The sequence below is a fragment of the Nelusetta ayraudi genome, unplaced genomic scaffold, assembly GCF_046127955.1.
Source record: "Nelusetta ayraudi isolate G7.1 ecotype Tasmania unplaced genomic scaffold, CSIRO-AGI_Nayr_v1 ptg000135l, whole genome shotgun sequence".
Classification (NCBI taxonomy): Eukaryota; Metazoa; Chordata; class Actinopteri; order Tetraodontiformes; family Monacanthidae; genus Nelusetta; species Nelusetta ayraudi.
The window spans coordinates 13,261,039-13,286,530 of NW_027466185.1; the positions used below are offsets into that span (position 1 = coordinate 13,261,039).

At 43.3% G+C, this 25,492-nt stretch overlaps 1 protein-coding gene across 8 annotated transcripts; it reads right to left on the bottom strand.

Moving 5' to 3' along the window:
- Positions 1-118: 118 nt before the first annotated feature.
- Positions 119-20,934, bottom strand: LOC142877507 (myocyte-specific enhancer factor 2D homolog). Of its 8 annotated transcripts, none has more exons than XM_076012196.1 (13): positions 20,733-20,934; positions 16,646-17,024; positions 15,012-15,215; positions 14,691-14,828; positions 14,254-14,467; positions 13,846-13,902; positions 13,099-13,280; positions 12,151-12,180; positions 9,735-9,870; positions 8,733-8,919; positions 7,137-7,205; positions 6,135-6,185; positions 119-4,925 (listed from the first exon to the last, which is right to left on the bottom strand). In XM_076012196.1, exons 2-13 carry the CDS (start codon positions 16,697-16,699, stop codon positions 4,478-4,480), a joined length of 1,770 nt encoding a protein of 589 aa, XP_075868311.1. In that variant the 5' UTR covers positions 16,700-17,024; positions 20,733-20,934; the 3' UTR covers positions 119-4,477. The 8 variants fall into 8 exon arrangements, with proteins under 8 accessions (XP_075868311.1, XP_075868310.1, XP_075868312.1 ...); XM_076012195.1 differs by having other exon boundaries at positions 14,254-14,470; XM_076012197.1 differs by lacking the exon at positions 12,151-12,180 and having other exon boundaries at positions 14,254-14,470.
- Between the last annotated feature and the right edge of the window lie 4,558 nt (positions 20,935-25,492).

The window sequence follows — 25,492 nt, forward strand, 5'->3', positions numbered from 1 at the left end:
GCTGTTAAGATGAAACGTTAAAAGGTGAACACAGAAAGTGGCTCACATGTTTGGAAGTGTTGAAATAAACAGCAGTCAGCGAGCGCTCAAGGAAGTGAAAAAGGACAAACACTCAGAATCACATTTTCAGAGTTCAGAAAGAGTTCTGGACGTTTTACTCACACCAAATATTCCAGAATAAGCAGTTAACAGTCAGTTATTTTTCACCTCAAACATGACATTTCATAAAATAAACCAGACTCATATCCATTTCACTCAGTTTGTCTATTTAATATATAAAATACGGTAAAACATACGCAAAAAGGGTAAGGTCTCAAGGGACTTGGATACTTTGGTACAACAAACACTTTTTTGTAAAAGCAGTATAGAATTTCAATAACATATCAGTGCATACTTTGTATATGAAAATATACACAAATTGTTTATCATTCTCAAAAAAACGACAAAAAAAGAAATATTTTCTTTACAACAAAAACCCAAAGCAGACTAGCTCAACACAATATATTAGCTATAAATTTCATCTTTAGTATTTCATATGCTACATTATTCTGAGTTTGTCTTAAAACTCATTTGTGATGCATGTCCTTTATCATTACGGTGTGTAACATAAGTTTTTGTTGTTACCTGTATCCCATGCATTTACATTTTTTTTTTCAAATTTCATGAATTACTAATTTCAGTTGTTTCCCGTGTATTTTTTTTCCTATAAATATATTCTATATCTTAATTAAAATTGCAGCATTTAACTGGTATTTCCTTCGTTGCATTTGCTAATACCATAATAACTGATCGTGCAATTTTCAGCAAGTTGTTATTTAAAAAAAAAAAAAAGGAAACCAGTATATACTATATGTTCATGATACGGAAGATAAACTAAGAGAGAAAATAAAATAAAAACAATTGACTACACAAAAATCGCAATAAAATAAAAGCTCCATAATAATATCATCATAATAATTGACAATGGAACTGTCACCAGCACAAATTAATCCAAAAATAGTGAGATCCTAAAAAACATTGTACACAACAGGTAACAGGGGTGCAGGTTTTCATTTCTCTATCGATTGTCTCGTGACTACACTGCTGGATTGGACAGAGAACCTCGGATTGCGCCGGCGAGGATGCTGAATACAACCGGTGTGGTGTCACATTTCAGTCAACAGTCGGCGCCCACTCATGCTCAGGCTTGACAGGGAAACTGATGGGGTTTTGTTTTCTTCCTTTTCGATGGAAATCTGTAAAAGTCGGGGGTTGCACAGGCGGATCTTTTAGAGGAGCAGCTTGAGATTTTGGGAAACATGGACTTTGTCTATTTTCAATAATTAAGGCCCCGTGCGTAAGATTTAGCACCATCTGATGGTGACACATAGTATTGCGCACAATGGTAATCCTCCACCAAATTCCTTTTGAGTGTCCCACTTGGTGTCATTTCTTGGCAGTGAGGACGAAGCCCTGTGGCTGATCCACACTGAGCGACTGCAACAGGTGGATTCTACTCTGATGTCAATATGAACACTTGACAAACCATGATTTGCAGTGCGTTGTTTATCAAAGCATTTAAAAAAAAAATAAAAATTCTACTAAATGTCAAAATAGGCTTTCAAAAATTACACACTGGACCTTTACGACAATCAATGACAATTTATATTAATGCAAAATAATATGCATTTTTAGAGTCATAGATCCCCAGATGAGTGTTACACATTTGTTTTCTGATTCAAATTTGATCACTTTACAATTCAGCCTTTGTTGTGTGGCTTCCTGCCAACCTATCCAGCCGGTGATGTCACACGCAATCCCCAAAGTCGTTGAACAACTTTTGTAGACGAAGTGGCACAATTTCTGCACACCAATCCTGTGGCGACGCTCGGAGACGTCAGATGCCAGAAGGACGGAAAACAAACCCCCTCCCCCCAAAAAATCAACTGATCAGGAAAACCAGCAACAGGACTTTCTGGGGTTTTTTTTTTTGCAACATGTGACATTTTCCTCCGTTTCACTGTTCAAGAAGGTATCAATCAGCTAAAAGCTGAGCATCGTCTCGGGGGGGGGGGGGGGGGGGGGGGGGGGGGGGGCTGCTCTTAATGTTTTGGCTCTAAAAACCACCTGTGCACACACACAGACTTGAAATGGTTCTGACAAAACGAGTTTGTACTAGAAAACAATACAGTTTGACACCAAACAGCACTTGGCAGCCAAGTTCTTGACTTAGTTCAACATGAAAAAAAAGAAAAAAAAGAAATTAAATTAAATAAATGCATGATCTTTTAACATACATTAAAAAAAAAAAAGTTGACACTATTCTGTCAATTGAAAATATGTCAATGCGGTGAGTTTATCTCTTAACTACAATACGAGTGAATGGCAGTGTCCTAAATAATTGATTTTTTTGAAGTGGCAATAGATGATATTGGACTTTTGATAGCACGTTGTGGGTTTGTTTTTTGTTTGTTTGCTTGTTTGTGTTTTTGTAAAGAAACGTGTGGTGGGACAACATAATGACACCACGACGAGCAGGCTTCTGTACGTGAGGGACAGAAAAGTGCACACACCATCAACACTAGCATTTTAAATAGGTTTAGTGAAACAAAGTCCCATCCACAACCAGCACTGCCCCCTTGTGGCGAGACCCCTGCACCGGAGCTTGAAACATATCAAATTCACACTCATATGCAAACAGATCCACTGAGAATCAACACATTGCTTGTTTTTAGGGATACCTAGCAAAGTCTATGCAAATATATTCATATGTACATACACGTCGTAGAAGCCGAAAAGCTATTTTTTATTTTATTTTATTTTATTTTTTACTTTGTCGCCAACTGAAGCTGTAGAAATATAGAAAATGTCTTTATCCTTTCACTTTTTGAGACACGGCAAAGAGCTAAGGAGAGCTAGAGAGAGCTAAAGAGGACATCAAAGCTTTTTGTATAAGGAGTGATTTTTATACAAAGTCAGTTCTACTTCTGGACGACATAAGGACCTTCAAAAACAGACTTTTTTTTTTCAAATTTTTTTCCCTCTATTTTTAAATACTAACAGATAAAGAACACTTGGACTGAAAGAACCAAATACTTCCCTAACCTGAAAAAACAAAGCCACCAGAGGCTGAGAAAACTCATATACTATGCGTTTCATTGGATGGCATCTACTCCTGGATAATACGGTAAATCAAGTCCACCGGCTGGATTTGGGGGGCGGGGAGGGGGGAGCGAAACAGAAACTCCCACTCCGAGTTCAAGAGATTGAGATGGGACGGGATCGAGCGCACGGCCTGAACGGAGAGAGAGAGGGAGAGAGACCAGAGAACAAATGAAAAAGTGGGCGAGGGGAGGGAAAGCCTTGACAGTTTGTAGTTGGCGTTCTATCCGTGACAGTGCGATCATGTGATCATTTCACCAGCGTCCTTGCACCGGGCGTGAGAGAGGCATTTGGCATATTTCGTTTTTGTTTGTGTGGAGAGGCTGATATTGGCACTCTGGCGAGGTCCTGGACTCCCACAGACACAGAGCGCCACCTGAGGGCTGGTCGACGCGGCAGCAACAACGAGAGGGAACCATCGGCGGTGAGAGAAATCTTTGCAGAGCAAAGGAAGGAGAAGGAAAAGCAAAAAAAGAAGCGAGAAAAAGAGCTTGTGTGAGTCTCGCTCGCTGCCAGACGGATCGCCGAGTCCTCGAAAACTCGTCCAGGATTTGAAATTGCTCGTTATCCAAAAAAAAAAAAAAAAAAAAAAAAAGGAGGAAAAAAAAGTGCAGACTGGAGGCGAAGTGTGGAAGAATTGGACAGCGTCGCATCCAAGCGCCGTTTTGGATTCCGCGTCCCGTACAGTCAGTCAACCAACCGATCGCGTTGCAGAAGAACTTGCGTAGCGGAGCTCAATGTAAATACGTCAGGGTTTAGCAGGAACCGTGTGAAAGAGAGAAGTTTTTCCTTTACGCTTCTGGCAGATTGCAAAGAAAAAAAAATTTCAACAGCTCGTTTCTACAGAAAGAAAACGACGATATCAGACTTGCAGAGCCACCGTCCCTCTGTACAACAAGGGGGGCGTGGGGGGGAGAGAAAAGTCTCCGGCTGAGCAGGACGCCACTGGCTGCTCAGCTTCTCCAATGGATTCTCACTGATGGGTTGTTTTTAACGCTTGTTTTTGGCAACAAAAAAAAAGTCTCAGATGTCTGGGTGACACAGCTGAGCTGCACAATTCTTTTTTGTTATTTTTCTCAATTTCTTTTCGACAGAGGCAGATGTGTGATGACAGTGTCACATGGCAGTGTGATCGGGGCAAGAGTGTGAGTGTGTGTGTGTGTGTGGTGTGAGTGAGATGTGTGTGTGTGTGTGTGTGTGTGTGTGGTGGTGGTGGTGGTGGTGGTGGTGATGGTGGGTGGTTTAAAGATGGGTGAGTGTGTCAGTGTCACCGGGGGGGGCTGAGGATGCCGGAGCAGCAGCAGCGGCAGCGGCAGCAGCGGCAGCCGCCGCCGCTCTATGTCACCCAGGCGTCCAATCTCAAGCGCTTGATGTTTCCTCCCTCCTGCTCCGCCTCGCTCGACGCCCTCAGCAGCTCCGTCGAAGGGCTGAAGTCGGCCGCCACGGGCCGGCCGCTTCCTGTGGCTCCGCCCCCTGCCCCGCCGCCAGCCGCCGCCGCTCCCACGTCATCCCGGTCGCTGCCCTCGAAGGAGCTGGCGTTGCTGCTCACGCTGTCGGCCGTCGAGCGCCCGGTCGGGGGGTCCAGGGGGCACAACAGGGTGCCCGGGTACTGCGGCGGCGCCGTCAGGATGGCGCCCCCGGAGGTGGAGGAGGCCGCGGCCAAGGACGGGGCGGGGCAGGGGGTGCTGCGGTCCCGGCCGGGCGACACCGGCTCTGTCTTGATGCTCACGCAGGCGCTGGTGTTGACCGTCAGCATGGCGCCTTGAGGTATATGCGGCACAGGCCTGAGGACGAGGAGGAGGAGGAGAACGAGGAAGAGGAGGAGGAGGGCATGAAGGTCAAAGGGAGGACAAAGAGAACAGCAGGAGAGATCAGCAGTTTGATTACTGAGAAACTGTGTGGGGGGGGAGGGGGAGGGGGAGGGGGCGTGGTCAGTGGTGTCAAGACATTAGCTGCGTTTCCATTACAGTTTTTCGCAAAAAGAAAAGCCATATTTCTAAAAATTTTGACAAAGTACAGCAGAAGTTTCTGTTGAATGGTACGAAGCGCGTTAGCCATAATTCTCGTAAAAAAATCTCGTCCCGCGAGAATTACGAGAATTTTCGCGGCAGAATTGCTTTTGTTTGTTTACGTCAACAATGGTTGCTATATTGTTCATCTTTGATTACGTGTAAAAAATATTGCGCCTCCTCCTCCGTCCAAACATAACGCGCCAGTTTCACTTGAAGTGAACTGGTCACGTGACCCTGTACCGGGTACAGGTGGCACGTAAATGGGAAAAAAAAGTGTTTCCATGACACTTTGCCATACACCTCTGTACCGATACGTCTGAAAAACACCCTCAGGAGAGCGTCAAGACCTTTCAGCCATGTTTGAGAGGTTCTTCGAAATGTAGGCGTTTCCATGACGAGCTTTTTATTGCGATATTTAGGTTAGGCACAATTCTAGGGGTCATGGAAATGCAGCTATTGAAAACGACATAAAGCAAAGCAACAACAGGGAGAAGCCACACTCAAATTTTTTTTTTTTTTTTTTTTTTTTTTTTAAAACTGAAATCGGAGGCCTCAAGGCAGAAATAACACAACACCCCACCCCATATGTCCCCCCCCCCCCTCCAGGAATGAACGCAGCAGCCCAGGAGGCATGAAATGGGTTGGCGTGACAGCGTGGCTCGCAGTGAGGCAGTTCATGGCGGTGAAGAGACAAAAGCGAAAGAAAAAAAATCAATCATCATGTCGGGTTAGAAGATATGGTGGAAGCCGGAACTACGTCTCTTTCCTGTTTGACCGCAGGCAGCACCACACATGCTTGCTTGCGGGGAGTGTGGGGAGGGAAGGGGTGGGGGTAGTAGGGGGGAGGGGGAGGGTGCAGCCAAAAAAGCGCAAACTCTCCTCAACACACACACACACACACACACACACACACACACACACACACACACACACACACACACACACACACACACACAGGAAACAGGAAGTGTGATACAGTACCGGCCCAACCACTCATCTCTACCCAAGAGCAGGTTGGACGGAGAGCCAACACTGTGGGGGAGAAAAACAAAAAGGTCGGAGGGCAAAAAGTAAGAAGGGAAGAGGTGGATTAGAAGGCGGAGAGAAGTGTGACACACATTATTGCGAGCAAAGGTGTTCCGGCAACAACGGCAATAATGTTAATAATGTGTTTGGATGTGTCGGAGAGGAGGAGCCTGAAGCCCTGATCTGGCAACCCAAGGGCAACGCACCAGTGATTTCTGACCAATAAACACCGTCACCAGGGATAGGATGGTGGCCTTGCCATAGCTGCGCAGTCAAACTATTCCACCATCATCAAGAGAATCACCAGCCAGATGGATGCAAATATTTCAAAAACAGAAGTGTGCAGAGGAAGGCGGAAGCGGGCGGCTCTGCTGTTTTTGCATTCTGTCACCCTTCCTTAGGTCTCGGCGTGTTTGGATTTTTGCAGTGGAAACATTTACTGTGCTCCTTGTTTGTTCATTTCAACCTCTACAAAATAAGATGCAAGTAATGGGCATGCTTTAAAAATAACTAAAGTTTTATTTCGTAGATTTAAAAGTGATTGCAAACGTGAAAAATCCAGCATTGATTTATCTTTGTGAGGGATAATAATCTTACTTTCCATTTACTTATGAATATCAAATTCGGGAAGTGGCATGTAGCTATTATCAATTCAATGTAGTAGAACAACTGGAGGCAACAACTTTTGATTTTTCATTTTTTTTTTGAACATTTCTTTCAGTTGTGAAACGTCAAAACAACTCAGTTTTGATGTGGATTTCCTTTGTCACGTGGCATGAGAGCAATGAAAAACTCAACTAAACAAGGAGGTAATCGCACTACATTGCTTCACAGTCTGCTTCTTGCTGCATTGAAAGAGTTTCTCTGAGTGCTTCGTGGGCCTTTTCAAAGCCTCTCGGTACAAAAAAAAACAACGAGTCATGACATTTCACACACACATCAGTCGTGTCTGTTCACCTCAGATTGGCAGCCAGACTGGACACCTGGCTAGACAGCTCGCTGCTCTGTTTGTCCACGCCCCACATGCTGTAGACGAGAGGAGAGAACACACACTTCAAGGACCCGGCGTTCAGAGAGCCGTGAACCCTGGCGGCGTCGAGCACGGCGCCGCGCTGCGGCGGCGAACAGACCTACGGGTTTTTATTTTCCTACGCCTGAATATTAAAACTAATATTAAAGGTCTGGAGAGGAAAGTGGGAAAATATCGGTCGAAAAGAGAGAAAAGTTCTTCGTGAATCTTTCCTGAGGGACCTGCTGAACACATTTCCCCCATGGCTTTAATGTAATCCACATGCTTCTACAGCGGCAGCTCCCACAAAACTGGCACTTTACTCAAATCTATTCATTTTTGCGGAAGAGAATTAGGACCACAAGAAGAGAAAAAAATTATGACAGAATTATTTTTTTCTAAGTTTCCAATTTGAGAATAAAGTCTAAATTTAGAGAATAAAGGTGTAAAAAGACAAAATTTCGTGAATAAAATTGAAATTTTGCAATTAGTGTCAATGTAAAGTAAGTCTAAATGTCGAGAATAAAGTTGAAAGGCTCTGCACCCAAGTCGAGTGGAGTACTTCCGTTTTCGCCAGTTTCCTGATTACTGCGGGTGAACCTTGTGGGATACGGCAGTTTACTATTAACTGTGGGTAACTGTGTTAATCGTCAACTTTTTTTCCCACGAAATTTTGTCTTTTTTACGTCGACTTTTTTCACGAAATTTGGATTTTATTCACAAGATTTCAATTTAAAACTCGAAATGAAAACTTGAATAAAAATCTCCTTCCTGTAATATTTTTTCACTTCTTGTGGCCCTAATCCTTTTTCGTACATTTTAAAACCCAGCAGCATGTGAAAAAAAAATTCTGTTGAAATTTTCTAACATATCAAGAGAGGGAAAAAAAAAAAAATCCACCTCGGCTCAATAAATCAGAATGTTGGCTGGCTTATTAAAAACTCTCTGTGAGCAGGACAGACACATGTTACTCGTCTGAACACTTTTCATCTCCGAGTGTTCGGACACAATGTGTTACCATTGTACCGGCACCGGGTGGAATCATTTCCCTCTGCGAAACTGGAGCACAGCCGGGCGGAGAGCAGAAATGCCGAGTGGTGAGAGCTGAAAACAGGTGAACTTTCCTTTTGCTTTTTCTGCGTAATCTACCCCTTAGCCGTTCCCTCCCCCTCTCCCTGCAAAATCTCCACTGTGCCGCTGAAGTGCATCCAACTCACTGGAATAACGGCCCTGACTTCCAGATGTTATGAGGAGATGGTTGAGATGTTGGTGAGAGACCAGTTCACTGCGGGGGTGGGGAGGAGCGAACTGCCTGCGTATAGGGGTCATGGTATGGATCTCATGCAGGCTGACTGCGGTGGTCAGTAGTACTCCAGTGGCAAGAAGGCTTTCACAAGTGCTTTTACCAGAGGTGTGTGTGTGTGTGTGTGTGTGTGTGTGTGTGTGTGCGTGCGTGTGAGCTGCCTGACTCATCGGCCTCGTCAGTCTCGGTGCTTTTTCTTTTGCGACTGCCGTGTTGTTGCGAACAAGAAAAGTAGACTTACACCAAGTTGCTAAGTGACGCCAGATTTAGCTGTTGCTGCTGCTGTGGTTGCTGTTGCTGCTGCGGTTGCTGCTGCTGCTGCTGCTGCGGCTGCTGCTGATGCCACGTGGACATGCTGGCGGGCAACAGGCCCCCGGGTGACGCCAGAGCGTGCAGGGCGGTGATGTCGGCGCTGGTCAGCTGGTACTCTGGGGAGGCAAATCAATGGTTGTTGAAAACTCGGTGGCCACCTAAAATAACGTGCTATCTACCTGCAGAGAGAGGGCACAGGCCAGGTAGAGATACTGACGCTATCTATAGCTGCGTTTCCATTACCGCTAGAATTGCGAAAAACCTAAATATCGCAATAAAAAACAGCAACACTTTTTTCACATTTACACGTCACCGGACGTGACGTACGTGGTCACGTGACCAGTTGACTTCAAGTGAAAATGGCGCATTATGTTTGGACGGAGGAAGAGACAGAAGATTTTTTTTTATTTTTTTTTACAAGTAATCAAAAATAAAAATATAACAACCACTCTTGACAGCAAACAAACATAAACAAACAAAAGCAAACGTAATTCTCGTCGAATCTCGTAGCTTATGCGCTTCACACAATTCAATGGAAACACCTGCAACTCGCAATTGTACTTTGTAGAAATTTTTAGAAACATCACTTTTATTTTGTGAAAAATTGTCATGGAAACGCAGCTAAATAACGCAAGTGTTTTGATCAAACCTTTAAGCAGCGTTATTCTAAAAAAAAAAAACAACAACATTTCTGCCACTGAACAGAATCAACTTCATTTGGAGGGAACAAACAGAATATTTACATTTCCTTCACTCATGTAAAGGTAAACCAGAATATAAAATACTGACACAAGTAAAGAATTAACATTTTTACGTATTGTGGAAACAGTTTTCATGTGTGGTGCGACACCTGAATTTCCCCAATAGGGGAAAAAGTAGCATTTATCTGGGGACGAGGAAAAGGCGGAAGAGAGCGCTACATTGACTTCACCTGTGTTGTAGGCGGTGGGCATCGCCGAGAAGGGCAGCGCCTGCGCCTGCGCCAGGAGGCTGGGCGTCGCCACGGACACGACTGGCGTGGTGAGGGTCTGAGCCACCTGAGCCCCCGCCGCCAGGCGCTGAGCGTTCTGCCGGGAGAGCACGAGTGCACGTTAGCCACAGCATAGACACAGAGGGCTGGAAGTGGTGCCCGTGACCGTTTGTCAATGTATGCTCCGACATGCTGGGAATGATGGTGCGTATGTGGGTGGATCGTAAATGGGTGTCGATAGATAGGTACAACGAAATCAATAAATCAATAAATCAATAAATCAAGTGGATTTATCACCATGAGGTTCTTGATGACGAGCATCAAGAGAGTTACTGTGTGTGTGTGTGTGTGTGTGTGTGTGTGTTTTTTTAGCGAGGCAGAGAAAATCTATTACATTAAAGGCAGTTTAACTGTCTGGCGTCAGTACTGCAAGAGTGTGGATTTTTGAAATATATTTTATTATTGGGCATTTTTGCTTTTATCACCCGCCAACTGTGGAGCGATGACAGGAAATGAGGGGCGACGCAGACGGAGAATAATGTGCAATAAAGGCTGGCCCTGATACCAGGAGAAGATACGGCTGTTCGCCAGAGCAACAACCATGAAGAAAAGCGTCTGTAAGGAAGGATTTCAGTGGAACTCCCTCTGCAAGTGTTTTACCATACCTCAAACACTACAACACGACTTGGGACTCCACTGCTTTGCAGAAATGAATACTATATTTTCCGACCGGTCAAATAACTGCTACATGCGTGATGAAACCTTACAAAATAAAAGTACCAAGTGTTTTTTTGGTTGTTTTTTTTTTAAATTACTTTGGCTTTCAGTGGAACGCTTGTCCTACAGTTCTCCACTAGGTGTCACTAAAGATATTGTGTTCTTCACAACAGTTTGCAATACTTTAAAATCCTGATCATTATAAACCAGCTGGTGTTAAAAGCTGATTGTTCAGAAGACGTAGATTAAGTAGGCATTCAAAAAACTTTAAAGTCAATATTCAGGTTGGTGCTGGGTGGCCGGCAGCCTTAAGTGAATTTCCCGCGAGGGATCAATAAAGGTTGATAGATTGATTTAAAAATTATAATTTTAACATAAATAATGCAAAACCTCTAAATAATAAAAAGCACAATATGTCTGCGTCTACTGAATTGTAACAGCGATAAAAGCAAATTGAAGTCTTTTGCAATGGACTGCAAAATTTCTATTGTATAGAATGCACAGGATCCGCACGCAGAGAGTCAGAGATGCTCCAATTCTGGGTCGAAATGAATCTCCTGAATTGTGAGATCTTTTGAATGCAGATCATCCTGAGAGAAAATGCTCAGCCCTGACGGCTGTAGATTTAGAGAGCGGCAGAGCAGGAGGGAGAGACCTGAGACAGAGGCCAGATTCAATTAACTCCCTTTGCAAAGAAGTGGGGAGGGGCGGCTGGGTGAGAGTGATGAAAATGAATCACTACCCTTTGGAAAATTAGATTCTTGCCTATCACATCTGAGGAGAGCTGTGAAGGGGAGGGCCGACCACCAGGATCAGCCAGGGTAGCTCTCACTCAGGAAAGCCAGGGAAAGTTGCAGGGTGAAACGCTTTCTCTTTTGCTCGCTGCCAGTTTTTGATCAAACAAACTGTCGTTACGCTTATTTGATTGTATGTTTGTGGAAGCCACTGACAAGGCTGCTTTTAGTGATTGTGATTTAAACTCTCATCACTTCCTGGCTCATCATTTTAGCAGTGAAATGTTGTTATGAGAGCCATTTCACTTCACTTCACTGAATATTGTTCAGGATCAGTAGTCCAGAACACAAACAGATTTATATCAGTCTTTTTAAATGATTTTTAATTGTTTGACTAAAGATTAAAAACTAATTAAGGAAAACTTTGAAGCAAAACGCCTTTAATGTAATGTGAATTATTGTATTGAAAAAGAAAAGAAAAAAACAAACATTTTGGCAGAGGGTGAAAATGAGAATCTGTGGTCATGTCAGTAAACAGGAAACATGCTCCACAGCTCGTGAAAAAACACACCCATGCTTTCAGTTGCCCCGACCATGAATGAACAACGACCAGACTGGTTCAAGTGTTACATTTTCGCTAAAGCACAGTGCACCAACTAATAAGGCGGTTTATCAAGATAATAAAGATCACAACCCCCGACACTAACTACTAAAAATGCTACAAAGAAACACAACCATGAGCCCCCGAAACCACATGCAGTCAGGTTTTAATCACGAGCCAGAATAAAGGCCAGGAGGTATCAGTGGGGGGTAAAGACCACAACGATGAGATACTGGTGCTCCGTATCGTAACCATGCTAGAAAAATATGCAAACAGTCAATGGCAAAGTCATGCTCGTGACTGAAGAGTGGGGAAGACAAATCACCTCGTTTACCAACTCCAGCTCATCCTCTGTCTGCAAGGAGGGGTAACGGAGAGAGTCAAAACTCTGATGCATATTAGTAGCGATAGGTTAATATGTGGAGAAAGAGAGAAAGTGAACAGGGCCTGCGTGTGTGTGTGTGTGTGTGTGTGTGTGTGTGTGTGTGTGTGTGTGTGTGTGAGTCAGAGACTGTATCCAGATAGTCCCTTCACTCCCCCGACTGTACTATGTTAAGTCAGTCATCTGGACCACATTTAACGGAACACTGGTAAAGATTTGAAAGCTCATAAAACATTACAACATCTGCATTTCCATGACACAACAGCAAACTGAGTGTGTGGCGGTGCTTGTAGGTTGTTTGAAATGTTCTAAAGCGCAATGACAGCTATAAAAGAAAGAAAGCTAATAAATGCACCTCACACTGAATGTATTCCTCAGGGCCTTGTGTTCTCATCTTAAACACAAACTTTTATTCTGAAAAGGGAAAATTCAAATTTTCAGTTGAAATTTCCCATTAGTGGCTAGCCGACGCTGTCAACTATAGGCTTATGTGGGTGGATGTTTAATCAAAGCGGTGTGGGGAAATGCTGCGGCCAGTCTGGAGGAGTGGGCTGATTCACACAGTAAACAGCATCTCTGACCACAGAGTAGAAACTTGGAGTCGACATGTTGAATGCCTGCAGTTGTGTGTGAACTAAAAATTCATGAGGGTGAGATGCTTATGGCTTATTTTTATTTCTTAACTTATTCCCATTGCATGAATATACATGCCTGGAGGTTCTATGCATGTTTAGTTCTCGGTCACCAGAAGGGGAAATCTATTCCCTCCTCTCTTGGTAATTTGTTTTTGATGCCTAAAAGTGTCATAAGCACCACAAGTGTCGTTTCGAAATGGTCCAACGTGCTAAATAATGGGAGCCGGCGTCGCCAGTTCTGCTCGGTGTGCCTCACCATCTGCATGAGGCTCTTTCCGCCCTGTGAGGTGATGACTCGGAGGTCTGGCTTGCGGCTGTTGACCATCTGGGGGCTGGGAGGTGGGGGCGGAGACTTGGCCAGAACTACTTTCCCCAGACTGTTACCGTTAGAGACGGTGAGCAGGCCCGGAGAGGCGCGAGCGCTGGTGTATCCGTTAGCTGCAGGGGGTGACAGAGCGACACGCCACAAGAACACAGAGGCAATCAAACAGGTGGAAAGAGGCGCAGCGCGCTCGGGTGTATTTTAAGACAACTTGAAGTGATCTTAAAAATAATCTCACCAAAGCTGTTCTATTTTAAGGTATCTCAGACTTCAAACCGAGCCCGAAGAATAAAGCAGTCAATGATGCAAATGTGAGTCTCAGAGTTGTATTTTTAGGATAAGATAAATAAATAAACAAAAAAAAATATCATTCTTTCTCAAAACCTTAAAGGACTTCGAAAGGCCATAATATTGCGACGTGCTGTATAAAGCACAAGGCATGTCAGTAGGGAGGGTGCAGGGATTCCCATGCATGCCTGTGATTGTTACTAGTGGCATCCCCTCATCCCTCCAGGCACCATCACAGATGGTGCAGAGGAGGAAAGAAGTGTTGGGGGGGCGGGGGGGTGCTTTGGAAAGGATGCAGATCAGTTTCCAGAGGAGCGTTTGTCGCAAAAAGACGCGACCAAAAAGTTCATAAGCACGTGAACATGTGATCTGGACGAGCACTGGAGAACTTACGGACTGGACTTGGGCATCCTCCATTAGAATTATTCAGGTCACCTCCGAGAAGAGCACCTATTGGAAAGGGAGAGAATATTTTTTAGATAAATTCTGATTTTTTTCCAGATTAAAAATAATGATAATGATAATGACAAAAAAAAACAACCTATGGATGTGAAAATATAGTACAACTCAAAGGAGGTGAGCAGCTTTCTGAATACAACATAAGGGCCAGAATGGATAATTGGGTCAAATTCAGGACAGAATAATGAAAAAAGAGCAAATTATACAGCCCCTAAAAAACTATTTATTAATGAATCCTTCCCCCTCGACCTTCTGACAATTATCTCTGACACGAGGTGACAGGACAGCCGCTAGCAATCAGCTTGCTCACCCGCTCTCTCTCTCTCTCTCACTCTCTCTCACCTGCACTGGCCGGTCGCTGTGGCAACCCGGGAGACACTGTGTTCCGCTGAAGAGCTGGTTGCTGTGGCGACAGGAGGTGGGCATCCGCGAGCGGCGATGATGTCACGTCGGAGGTAGTTACCAGTGCGTTGCCAGGGTTACTGAATTGCAGTGTGCTTTGATTGGATGACTGGACGGTGACAGGCATGGTGAAGGTCTGGGGCTGAGCCGTTGACTGCTGCCAAGCGGGAAGAATGTTTTTTTTAAAAATGTAATTTAATTTTTTTTTTTTTTTTTTTTCCTAAATTGTACAACATCGAGCTTAACTACAAATCACAGCAACATTGGGTTCTGGGTAGTTTTTAAATACGAGATGTCCAAACTTCAGCTACGTCCAAGTGTCCTATTGCATCAATGGATGTCACACACATTTTTACTGCGCGCCTCCAGCCACTTACTCCGTAGCGTTTGAAGAGTACATCCAGGTCCTCTGTGGTCTTGCGGTACTTGTCGTCATTGAGGGGGCTCTGGTCGATGGAGTCCTCACCATCCGGCTCGGGACTGTCGCAGCCATTGAAGCCTTTCTTCCTCAGAGTCTGTAACGGCAAGAACACCAAGCAGATGAGTCTAAGCGACAGGGTGAAAAAAAGTCAGCTTGGAAGAAGAGAAAAAAACAACAACTGAACCGGATTATATAAAGTTTGAGTGTCCTCAACGGCAAAATGTGACCTTTTGTTACAGTTTGACGAGGCCACTTTGAGCCGACGAGGTGGATTTACCTCGATGATGTCGGCGTTGGTCCGACTCTCGTGAGGCTCGTTGTACTCTGTGTATTTGAGCAGGACCTTGTCCATGTCGGTGCTGGCATACTGGAACAGCTTGTTGGCGTGGTTGAAGATGATCAGAGCGATCTCGCAGTCGCACAGCACGCTCAGCTCGTAGGCTTTCTTCATCAAGCCAAACTTTCGCTTTGTGAACGTCACCTGAGGACAAAAGCAGCCGCGAGAAAGAGAGGGGGGTGGGGGGGGGTTTAAAGAAACTGACAATGTAAAAAAACTGACAATGTGAGAGGTTTGCATAAGTGGATTTAGGTGTGAAGGCTGACACATTTAGTTTTTAAATCTATCACGCAACCTGTATTTATGGGAGTCAAGTGAAGAACTTGATCTTTCACAATTTTCATTCCATTTGTTCAATGACAGTAAATGTAGAAGCACTTCATACAGTAGTGAAAGAAAGATTGTTTTCATAACGTTTCTATTAACAGCAGAAATAAAGAATCTTATTTGAATATTGGCCACTTTGCTTCCAGCACTGCAACAATCCAGTTCCGTACAGGATTATAAGGAAAACTCTCACATGTCTAGATGACTAAGGTGACTAAATGTGTAGCCAAGTGATCAAAGTTAAAAGCATTGATTTTTTTTTTTTTTTTTAATTATCATTATTATTATTATTGTTATTATTAGTTGTTGTTTTTTTAACTTCAAACTGGGACGTTTCAATCATCCAAACGTGTGTGACGGTATGGACTTGGAATTAAAACACACACAAAAAAATCAAAAACTAATGGCTGTGGGGGGGAAAAAGTAATTACAAAAAAAAAACCAACAACCTAAAATACCAGATTAGCATTTTTGGACAATGACTCATCTGAGTCATACTGAGAAAACATGAGGAAGGCCAGGGGTCACGGCGAAATGGCTGTAAAGCTCCGAGCCACAATCTGGGACCATCTTTATGAAACAATCATCAATTCAGGGCTGCGCCGCAGACGGGCTGAGAGCGAGGCACTCAAGGCAGACCAGAGTGGAGGTGTAGGAGCACCAGGCAAAATGTTCTGCCGTGTGATTTACCCGTCGGCGAACTCATCAGCGGCGCTACGCAGGACTTTGGCAAAAAGCAGCCCTGGTGCCAACTGTGGTGGCAGCTTCATCCAGTGAGGAAACGACTAACAGAGCTCCAAAGGGCAAAAAACTCGAGAACAGCCTGCTGCTGCTGCTGGTTGAAACTTTTTTCCTCCCCGCATAAAATGTGCATATTCAAATGGCGCAGTGACAAAAGCGCAGAGCCAAAAACAAAACAGAGCAGCTTTATAATTTAGAGCAGAGAAGAAGAACTTAGTCCTGGTTTGAACCTAATGGACAGAGCAAAACACGATCAGCGTTTCCAAAACCTAAAATCATTTCAATGTTTCAGGTCGGCAGTGAAAAAACTAACCTGCAGCCCAAAATCTAATTTCTTAAAGATTTCTGTCGAAAACACAATCTGACTGAACACGTCAATAACCCAGACACTTCAATGAATTTGATCTCTGACACTATATACTTACATAAATCAATAAATCAATAAATCACACGGCCATAGAAACGACAGCATTTGCCAAAGCGAGGAAACCTGAGCCAACACTCACCTGCTTGTTCCTTTCGTCTGTGATCTTCTGGATCTGAATCTTTTTCCTACCCATGACGCTTTTGCAGTTAGAGGGACAACTGTTGAAGTCAGTCAACTAGAGAAGTGCCTCTCAAAAAGGGTGAGAGAGGAAGTGCAGCCCTCCCGTCTCTTACTTCAGTCCAAGAACACTCAAGACGCAGTCATATGTCTGAGAACTCACGCACGTGTACATTTCTCTGCCCGGATATGGCAGCGACTCCTGTTATTGACAGGCCCAAAGACTAATGAAGTGTGTAGTACGGCGTTCCAAGTGCGGCGGCCCTCAGTTCATTCTTTTATTCACAGGGACAGCTGTGAAAAACGTCCATGCAGCTGCTGTGGTGCGGATGGCATCAAGTCTGAGTGAGAAAAAAAGAGAAAGAGGGAGATTATTCAAGAGATCCGCCGGGGTTGACACAAACACAAAAAGCTGGAATAAACAAGGAGGAGGAAATAAAAAATAAAAATGCGGGCTTGCAGTCATAGATCTAAGAATGATCATTTTTCACATCTACAAAATTAGATTAATGACGATTAGTCAAACACAAAGAAATAGACCTGACTATAAAAAGAACAAATTTGATTTGGCAGCTAGATGGCGGTCATTGGTTCTAAGGTCATTCATACTGCAGGCAAAGGAAATGAACTCAACAGAATTTTTAATCTGGATATTGTGAGCCAAAATGGCCATTGACGGTGTTGATTTCTGAAAACGCACAGACTCTTTAAATGTGCGGTGTTAATCAAAAAACTTTATTGTCCATCAAAAACATTTACCAACAAAATGAGTACAGAGATTTTCCCCAGATTTATGTTATTTTTCACTTCACATTTCCTGTTAACTGACCCTTCAATTGCACAGCAACAATTTTGTAGTAAAGCATCCACGCTTTGAACACACCTCACAAATGAAATAATGGCAACGGGACACAGGTCAAAGGTGGAAATTTTGTTTTAAAATGCACTTTTTGTGTCAACTTCACAAAGTTTGTCAGTGTCAAGTAACAATTCTCATCTTTGATTAGTCATGAAGTCATTAGAAGTGGGGCTACACTTCAAGGCTTATGTCTAGCCTCTCTCTCTCTCCCCGACTGCCCTCTGCATGGCTGCCCCCTCATTACTGTAATTGACACGTTCATCCCTCCTCTATCCCCCCTTAAGGCGCTGATGGCTCAATTAGGAGCTGGCCGGAGGACTATTTCAACGCCGGCGAAACGAGGGCGCCACTTGGCTAAAACTGAGCCCTTAGCATCTCGCCAAATCACATTCCCACAGCGACATGCACGCACCAAGACTCAGCAGAAGAAAGGCTGTGTGCAAGGTGACCTTCGGGCACAACCCAGAAGGCCTTGACAAAGGTGTATGACTAGGTTGCACCAGGTTTGCACATCTTGCCTGGAGGACAGTCAGTCACCATGGCAATAAATGAGTGGCGTGCATGCACAAATCATCCACGGGACGGTCTCGCAACCCCTCGAATATTGCTCTGATGAAGGAGAGCACAATCAAGCTTAGGGTAGGCATCTGTCTGTTTTGGAGGAGCATAATTAGTGGCTGTGACCTTTCAGCAGATTATGCACTAGCCAATGAATTGTGCCAAGCCTTCAGATAAACGGTCAGAGACTCAAACGTGACTTGATGAGGGGGTTTGCCGATCCCAAGCTCTCAGCGAGCTTTGCGATAATGGGCCTGCTCTCCTTTCTCCAAAGATGGACAGGGGTTATTGGTGCTCATAAAGACTTGTGTATGTGGCTCCGCCTTAGCACCTGGCAATAAAAAGTGACATGCCCTGGGAGATTATTCTGTTTATGTCACCAATTACACCTCACTGCATGTAATTATAGCGATAAAAAAAACCCTGATTATTATCATTCAATTTGTTGATTATTTGTACCTTGTTTAAACAACAAGTCTGGCATTTCAAGATTCAGATGATTGCACATTAAATTCCAGGTTTTATTTCATAGAAGTCAAAGTCAAGTGTTTCAACAGAAATGAGTTCAGCCAATATTTTACTTCTTGTGTTTTTCAGAAGATGTCCACTTAATTGACACATCATTGGAAATTTGACCTTTGTGATGTCACAAAGTCAACTGGATGTGGCACTGGGGTGAAGTGATCTGTAAAAGCTGTTCCAATGGAGACAGGGAGAAGATCAGAGATCAGAAATTGGGTAAAATAAGTGACTTTTTCTTGATACCTTTGTGGGAAACGACTATTTTAAAATGAAGCTTCAAAATTGTGGAGAATGCTATTAAATATAAAGAAAATAAATTCACACACGGTGCCCTCCACTCTGAATCTAAATATTTCATTTTCAAAAGACATTTCAATTTCGTCAACAAAGGGTAGCTAAAGCTTGCTGGTCTGTTACCATTTTAATTTATCCAACATACTAATAAATAATAATAATAAAAAAAAAACAGTGCTTGTATATGCGTGGACTATAAATTTTATTTTATTCGTCAGGCTGGTTATGCTTACAGGTTACACCGTCAAGCACACATTTTATAATCAATTTGTTTTGGTTCTGGTCATCTTCGGTATTAAACTGTAATGGAATAGAAATAAACTTCTTTGGTAATTCTTGGACAACAACCTTTGTTGTTCAGTGTCTCTTGGATATTTGGCTGGTTTAGACTGCACATTTCAACAAGAAATGTCCTGCTTTTCATTTAAAGTGCTGTACATATACATCTTCACATGAACACAGCTATTTTGAGCTTTTTAATAAAAACTAATTTCACTGAAAGCAAGCGAGGCAACCAATATGCTCAAGCTGCAGTAAGGCAAGCACAAACAGTACTTGGGATTCTTTTGCGAAGTGAAGAATAAGGCTTTCACTCCCACAAAACAAACAAAGCCAAAATTAAAAGAAGAAATATATTGCAGGAACGCATGCAATGCCAACACGGGCTGTTGGAAAATGTGTCATCCCTGCTCTCGTCACTGAAACTGTACTACTGTCAGATGTTGATGTGAGTCCATCTGCAGGGATGGCACACAAGTGTTGTATCACTGTCAAACTGGCCTACTTCCCTCCCAACAGCTTTGGTAGCTGCCCTGAGATGGCAAAGCAAAACCACCGTGGCCACTGAATTCCATTGCATCAGCCTGTGAGTGAGTGAGGGGTTTTGAGGGGTGGAGGGGATAAGATGATACATCTACACGCTAAACAATAACCAGTTTGACCCAGTGCGACTGGGGCTGCTTTGCTTTGCATGTCTGTGTGAGTAAGACACATTAAACAAGGCCACTGAATGCCCTTTGCCTGAGAGCATCAGCGCTTGGCATCTGGCTTTAGCACAAACATCTGTGGGTTTTATGCATAAAATATAGGCTTCCCAAACCACTGCACGCATTTATACAGTCCCTCCACGACATGCCACCCCATCACCCCTCCAGAGAGCTTTTGCAAAAATAAATATAAAAATAAAATAAATATGCAGGAATCAGCCTGCAAAAAATAAAAAATAAAATAAAAAATGATACACATTGTTTTTCCCCCCAAATAAAAGTCCCAGTACAAAAAGGACGTATGAGGAAGTATGAGGTGGAAAATACGACGGCAAAGTGGTGGCGGCACACATTATCTGCACCCCACAAACATGACAGATGGAGTCTGGAGTGAGTAGGCCCACTGTCGGCAGACAGACAGGTACCCTACAGGGGCCGATTTGACAGGTTGGAGGCAAAGGCGAATATTGTACCGAACCCAAAATAACCTCGTTTGACACGCAGCGAACTAGAGGCTGGCGAGATGGAGCACATCCTCCAACTACTCCAAAACAGGCCATTTCACAATTTTCAACTTACGGGCTCAACCGACAGCCATTATTACCTTCCTTACACTAGCCGTAGAAGTCGGCCGAGCGAGCTGCGAGGCTCTGACGCACTACTTTGCGACACGGACGTTTTTTATGGCCGACTCAATTGTGTTCGCCTACGGAACGTAAAAACGCGAAATGTGTCGCTTAACACCCAAATCTAAACAGTAAAAGCACGCAGGTCGGCTGCTGTGCGAGGTGGAAAAAAGACGCAGGAAGGAAATGTATCACTCCACTTACCCCCAGAAATATTGCTGATCAAGGACGCGGGGAGGCCTGTCGCCACCGGGTCTAGAGGTGACCCGTCTCGCTGTGCACCGATTTGTTTATTCGACCGACGCCGCGTCTCTATTTACGCGAATCCGCGGCATTTTATTCCATTAAATGTTGAAGTAACTATACTGTCCACCCAGGCGACACGGCGTATCTAGTATCAACGTCATTGACATTAGCCCGTGATCGACCCGGCGAGGGGCCAATGGGAGGCCGCCTCCCGCGCCGCTCATCCAATCACAGCGCTCTGTCGCCTCTGTGGGCGGCTTCGCGAGAGAGGACATGACGGAGCTGACGGCCATGTTCTGCAATAGTGTTTGTATCCCTCCGCTTCAGTATTTACCTTTTGCATGATTTTGCATGTGGGGAAAATGTCACTGTAGCCCCACTATGCCGCGCTTGCCTTCCACGCAAGGATCCGCTAGGCCATTTGTCCCCCCCCCCTCTTATCCGTAGTCACCACATGTTACCACAGCGTTTAGGATTGTGAAGGTGGAAAAAATAGAAGGATGTTGAGGAGTGCGGCGTCAATTGCCTAAATTATCTGAATAAGACCCTTTATCCTGCAGTCAGAGGTTATGGGGAAATGACGTGTAGCAGCCCGCTGAAGTATTCGCACCGTTCATGCAGTGTAAAAAAAAAAAAAATTAAGATGGGGTCCTTCGAGCATTGGGATCGCCTTTGCAATGGTTGAATATGTATAATAAATTGGAGACAGCAAGCCAATCACCTCGTGTCACCGTGCGAAGCAGCGTCCAACGCGATGCACTGTGCAGAGACTAGTCCCTGTGTATTTACATAAAAAAAAACCTCTATGCAGACTGATTTGCATGCATGATTTATACAGTGCTGAAGTAACACTACAGGGCACATACAAGCAAAATTACCTTGCTGTCCTCTTATTCAAACACACGCTCCCCACCCAAATCTGCCCAAGTTAATCATTTGTATATTTTACTCATGAATTGGCCATATGCATCAGTGTTCGCTTTTCGTAAAACATCAAATTTGGTTTTCCATACAGCCTCAACCTGACGGTGCTTTAAGGTTCAAGGTCAAACAGACATGCACAACACTGGACTGTCACTTTATCTGTCTTATACATTTCCTAAAGCACTCACATAAAGTGGCTTTGTTATCTCACATCTACGTAGATATTTTTGTATGTTTATATTTGTTAACCTCTTCAAAGTCTGACCAATAAATCTCATTCTGATTTTCTGCAAGCACTGCGCTTGTCAACTAAATTTGTCAACTAAAGCACGTGACACGTCAACAGCAAAAGAAAGCTGCCTTTGCACATGTTGTTTTGATCATTCTGAACAATTGGTACCTAACATAACACTCGAAATTTTTTCTTCTCTTGAGCAAAAAAATAAAAAAATGTGGATTGTTTTAACAAATGTGTTGTTGCAAGATGGAGATACTTTTTGACAGCATCCAGTTAATATCAGGAAATATGCCCAAATATTCACACATTGTGTATCGACAAAAACATATGAATTGGTAGGTATATTTCAGCCAAAAAGCACAGAAATAAAGACAGCATGGGTAAGTTTAGATCAGTATGAGGCCACTATCAAAAATGTTAATCCAGCTACAATTGACAATCAAATGGAAAGAAACGCTAAAAGTCACAAGTTCCAAGTGGACCTTTGCTCCAATTAAAAGCAGTGTGTTTTGATTAAAAAGCCCTCACATTATTTGACTTTCTACGGGTTTCCAGGCAGACTCGCATATGTCCTAGTTTAAAAAACAAATGCTGTATCAGACCCAATGCGGAGGTCTACTGGGAATAGAGATGCTGACAGAGATAAAACACATGACACAACTTGGAAAGAATGCCTCACAAGGGGCGTTTTGGATAAGAAACACGATATCAAAGGCCGGCTCCATTTGTTGGTTTGAAACCCACGAGCTACAAACAGGCAAAAGGATGAGTCAGAGCAAGAGAGATCTTAAAACACCAGACTCAGCGATGGCCATCACTACTGTTTGAGAGTAAGAGTAAAATCGAAGAAGAACTGCACAGCAAAGAAAGAGGTCTACACTTGTGGACAGTGCAGTGTAACCTACATGACCCCGAGAAAAGCAGCTAAGGTTGCAAAAAAATCATTCCATGACTTTAAAAGTCCATGATTTTTTTTTTTTCAACAATGCTCACCAGTAAAAAAGAAAGTACTAAAACGGTTGTTACATAATAGCGTCCCCGGGGGGACATAAGAGCGGAGGGAGCAGAGGGCCGAGAGACCAGGCAGGAAAAGTTACAAGAAGAAAGTAGAAAAACAACATGGCCTCCGGCTTTTTCAAGGAAGCGCATGAGCTGCAGCCCAACAGTCTGCACGGCAAAGAAAAGTTTTCCTGTTAAATTACTTGAACTCCACACTGTGGTGGCTGTGGATCAGTAGGTAGAACAGGTCAGATGTCCCTGAAACGGTCCTGCAGGAGCACCCTTGATCTGTTTTAACGGCTGTTGTTGTTTGAAGGATGTGTCTGCTGAATTTATTTAAAGTAGCAGACCTAAAACACTGATCAAGAACAGGCTGGAACAGCTGAGGTAAGATGAACAAAACATAAGAATAAAATGAATAGGTCCCATATTTTGGAAAATTCATTTTACGAACTGCTTTCTTAACAATAACAATAACTTGTATCGCTTGTCAAAATTATGCAAGAATAAGAACAAGAATCAATTTTTTATAGTCTCTTTGCCCCCAGCTATCTCCCTCCCCCCACAAAGAAAAGAAAACACATTCTGTAAATCAGCCTTTGTTGAAAGGGCAATGATGCCTCTACTGTACAGCCCCAACATTAGAACTGACATCCAATATAAGATTATTATACTGTAGCAATAACCTGGTGGTAATCACCTAGTTGTTGTGGAAGATGGTACAGGAAACCCGTTGGGTCCTCGATTCTCACCGGAACACTTGGAAGTTACTGTGTTGATGAGAAAATGAATCCAAATGATCCTGTCTGAGATTCACTGCAGGAGACCCCTCTTCTGGTTCTTACACCCACACCATGATGCCTCCCACACACTCTCCATACTGCACTGGTGTTATCACAGACACGAGAGCTCCTCATTGAACTTGAATGAATTAATGGCTTCTGCCACTAAAAATTCTCTGGTTGGAAAAAGTTCTGACAGCTGTGTTGCATATGGTCTGAGTGCCAGTTTTTAAAAGCAAAATGAGAAAATTGATTCTGAAACTACATGACTTGGGACAAAAAGTGAAGGTGGTATTTTTTTTATTTTTTTTTTGCCATCATCAGGTTATCAGTGCACGACAAGAAGAAGCTCAGGTTAAAATGTATAATTTGTCTTGTACACTGAGCAGCAATGGTTGTGTTTGATTTGTTAACGAGCCTTCGCTTCAAAGCTTACAGAGTTGCAAGCTTGGCTGCAGTCGCTCAGATTTCGGTCCAACATAATTGGTGCAAACCGACACTCTCATCTTGCCGTGGCTTCTTACATTTGGTTATAAAGACACAAAAGAGAAACAAATGATGATTTATGTAGTCTACGGCATCAAGCAATGCCACATCACAGCCAAGTAAATGGGGTCTCAGAGAGTGGGAGACAGCTGAAAGTGACACAGTCCATATTTTGAAATTACTCAGTCCCCGTGTGGCTTTTCCTACCTCAGTCTGTTGCCCGCTTGACTGTGTGAGCAATGATGGGCAAACAAATATCACGGCTCTGTAACTCTCACTGCTTTTCTCCTTATGTAGAATTTTGTTGCTGTTGTTTTTTTTTCCATGATTATATTTTCACTGACAAATGCATTTTTGCTCAAGGACTAATCACAGCTAAATTACAGAGTACTGTAAGAGACTAGAAGTTGGTAGAAGAGATGAATGACGGAAAATGCATTAAATGTTATACCTCCAAGTTCACCTGAAAAGATAAAATTACTTTTCTATTGCAGTAAACTTAAGCGTTTTATGCTTCATTCACAAGGCTTTGGTCAGAAGGCCTGCAGTGTCTATCACTGGCCACATGGAGGAGGTGATAGTTCAATAGGAGTAAAATAAAGTGGTTTTGTAAATGCAATGCACAATAAGCCCACATGATGGCAGCATAACAAAGCTAAAACATGGGTTCTTGGCACTGTTTCCAAGATCAGACTGATCGCCTCGTGTTTTATCGAGAGCCAGACACCTCGCCGAATTCTATTTGAACAGAAATGTTCGGCAAAAAATAATAATAATAAAAAAATGCAATGGACAGACTATTTTCTACTGGCAGTTGACCGGCAAATTAAACATGAACCGCAAGAGAGGCGATATTGGAGTTCAGGACTGTCGTCTGCTGACATGCCAATACAGTAAAACATCAAACTGCCTGCCAAAAGAGAGGTGTTATTTAATGATCAGAAAAGGGAACCTTGCTGTCAAAATAAATATGATGCTCTAAACGCCAATCTGCTAATAATAATAATGATGATGCCGATGACGAAAAAACCCCGAGGTAGAAGAAGCCTTTCAGTTTAATTCGACTTGGTTTAAAATGATTTGTAAAAATAAACTGTAGATGTTTTCTTTTAGAATCTTTACTGGACAATGAGGGCTGTTTTAGAGTATTTCAAAGGTGAGGGTTGTTGTCAATATTTCGTATAGTTAAAGTTCTAGATAAGACTAAAGACAATGGAAAATGTTCGTCAAGATATTGTTTGTTAATAACTAAACGATTTTGTTTAAAACAAACAAACAAAAAAAACACC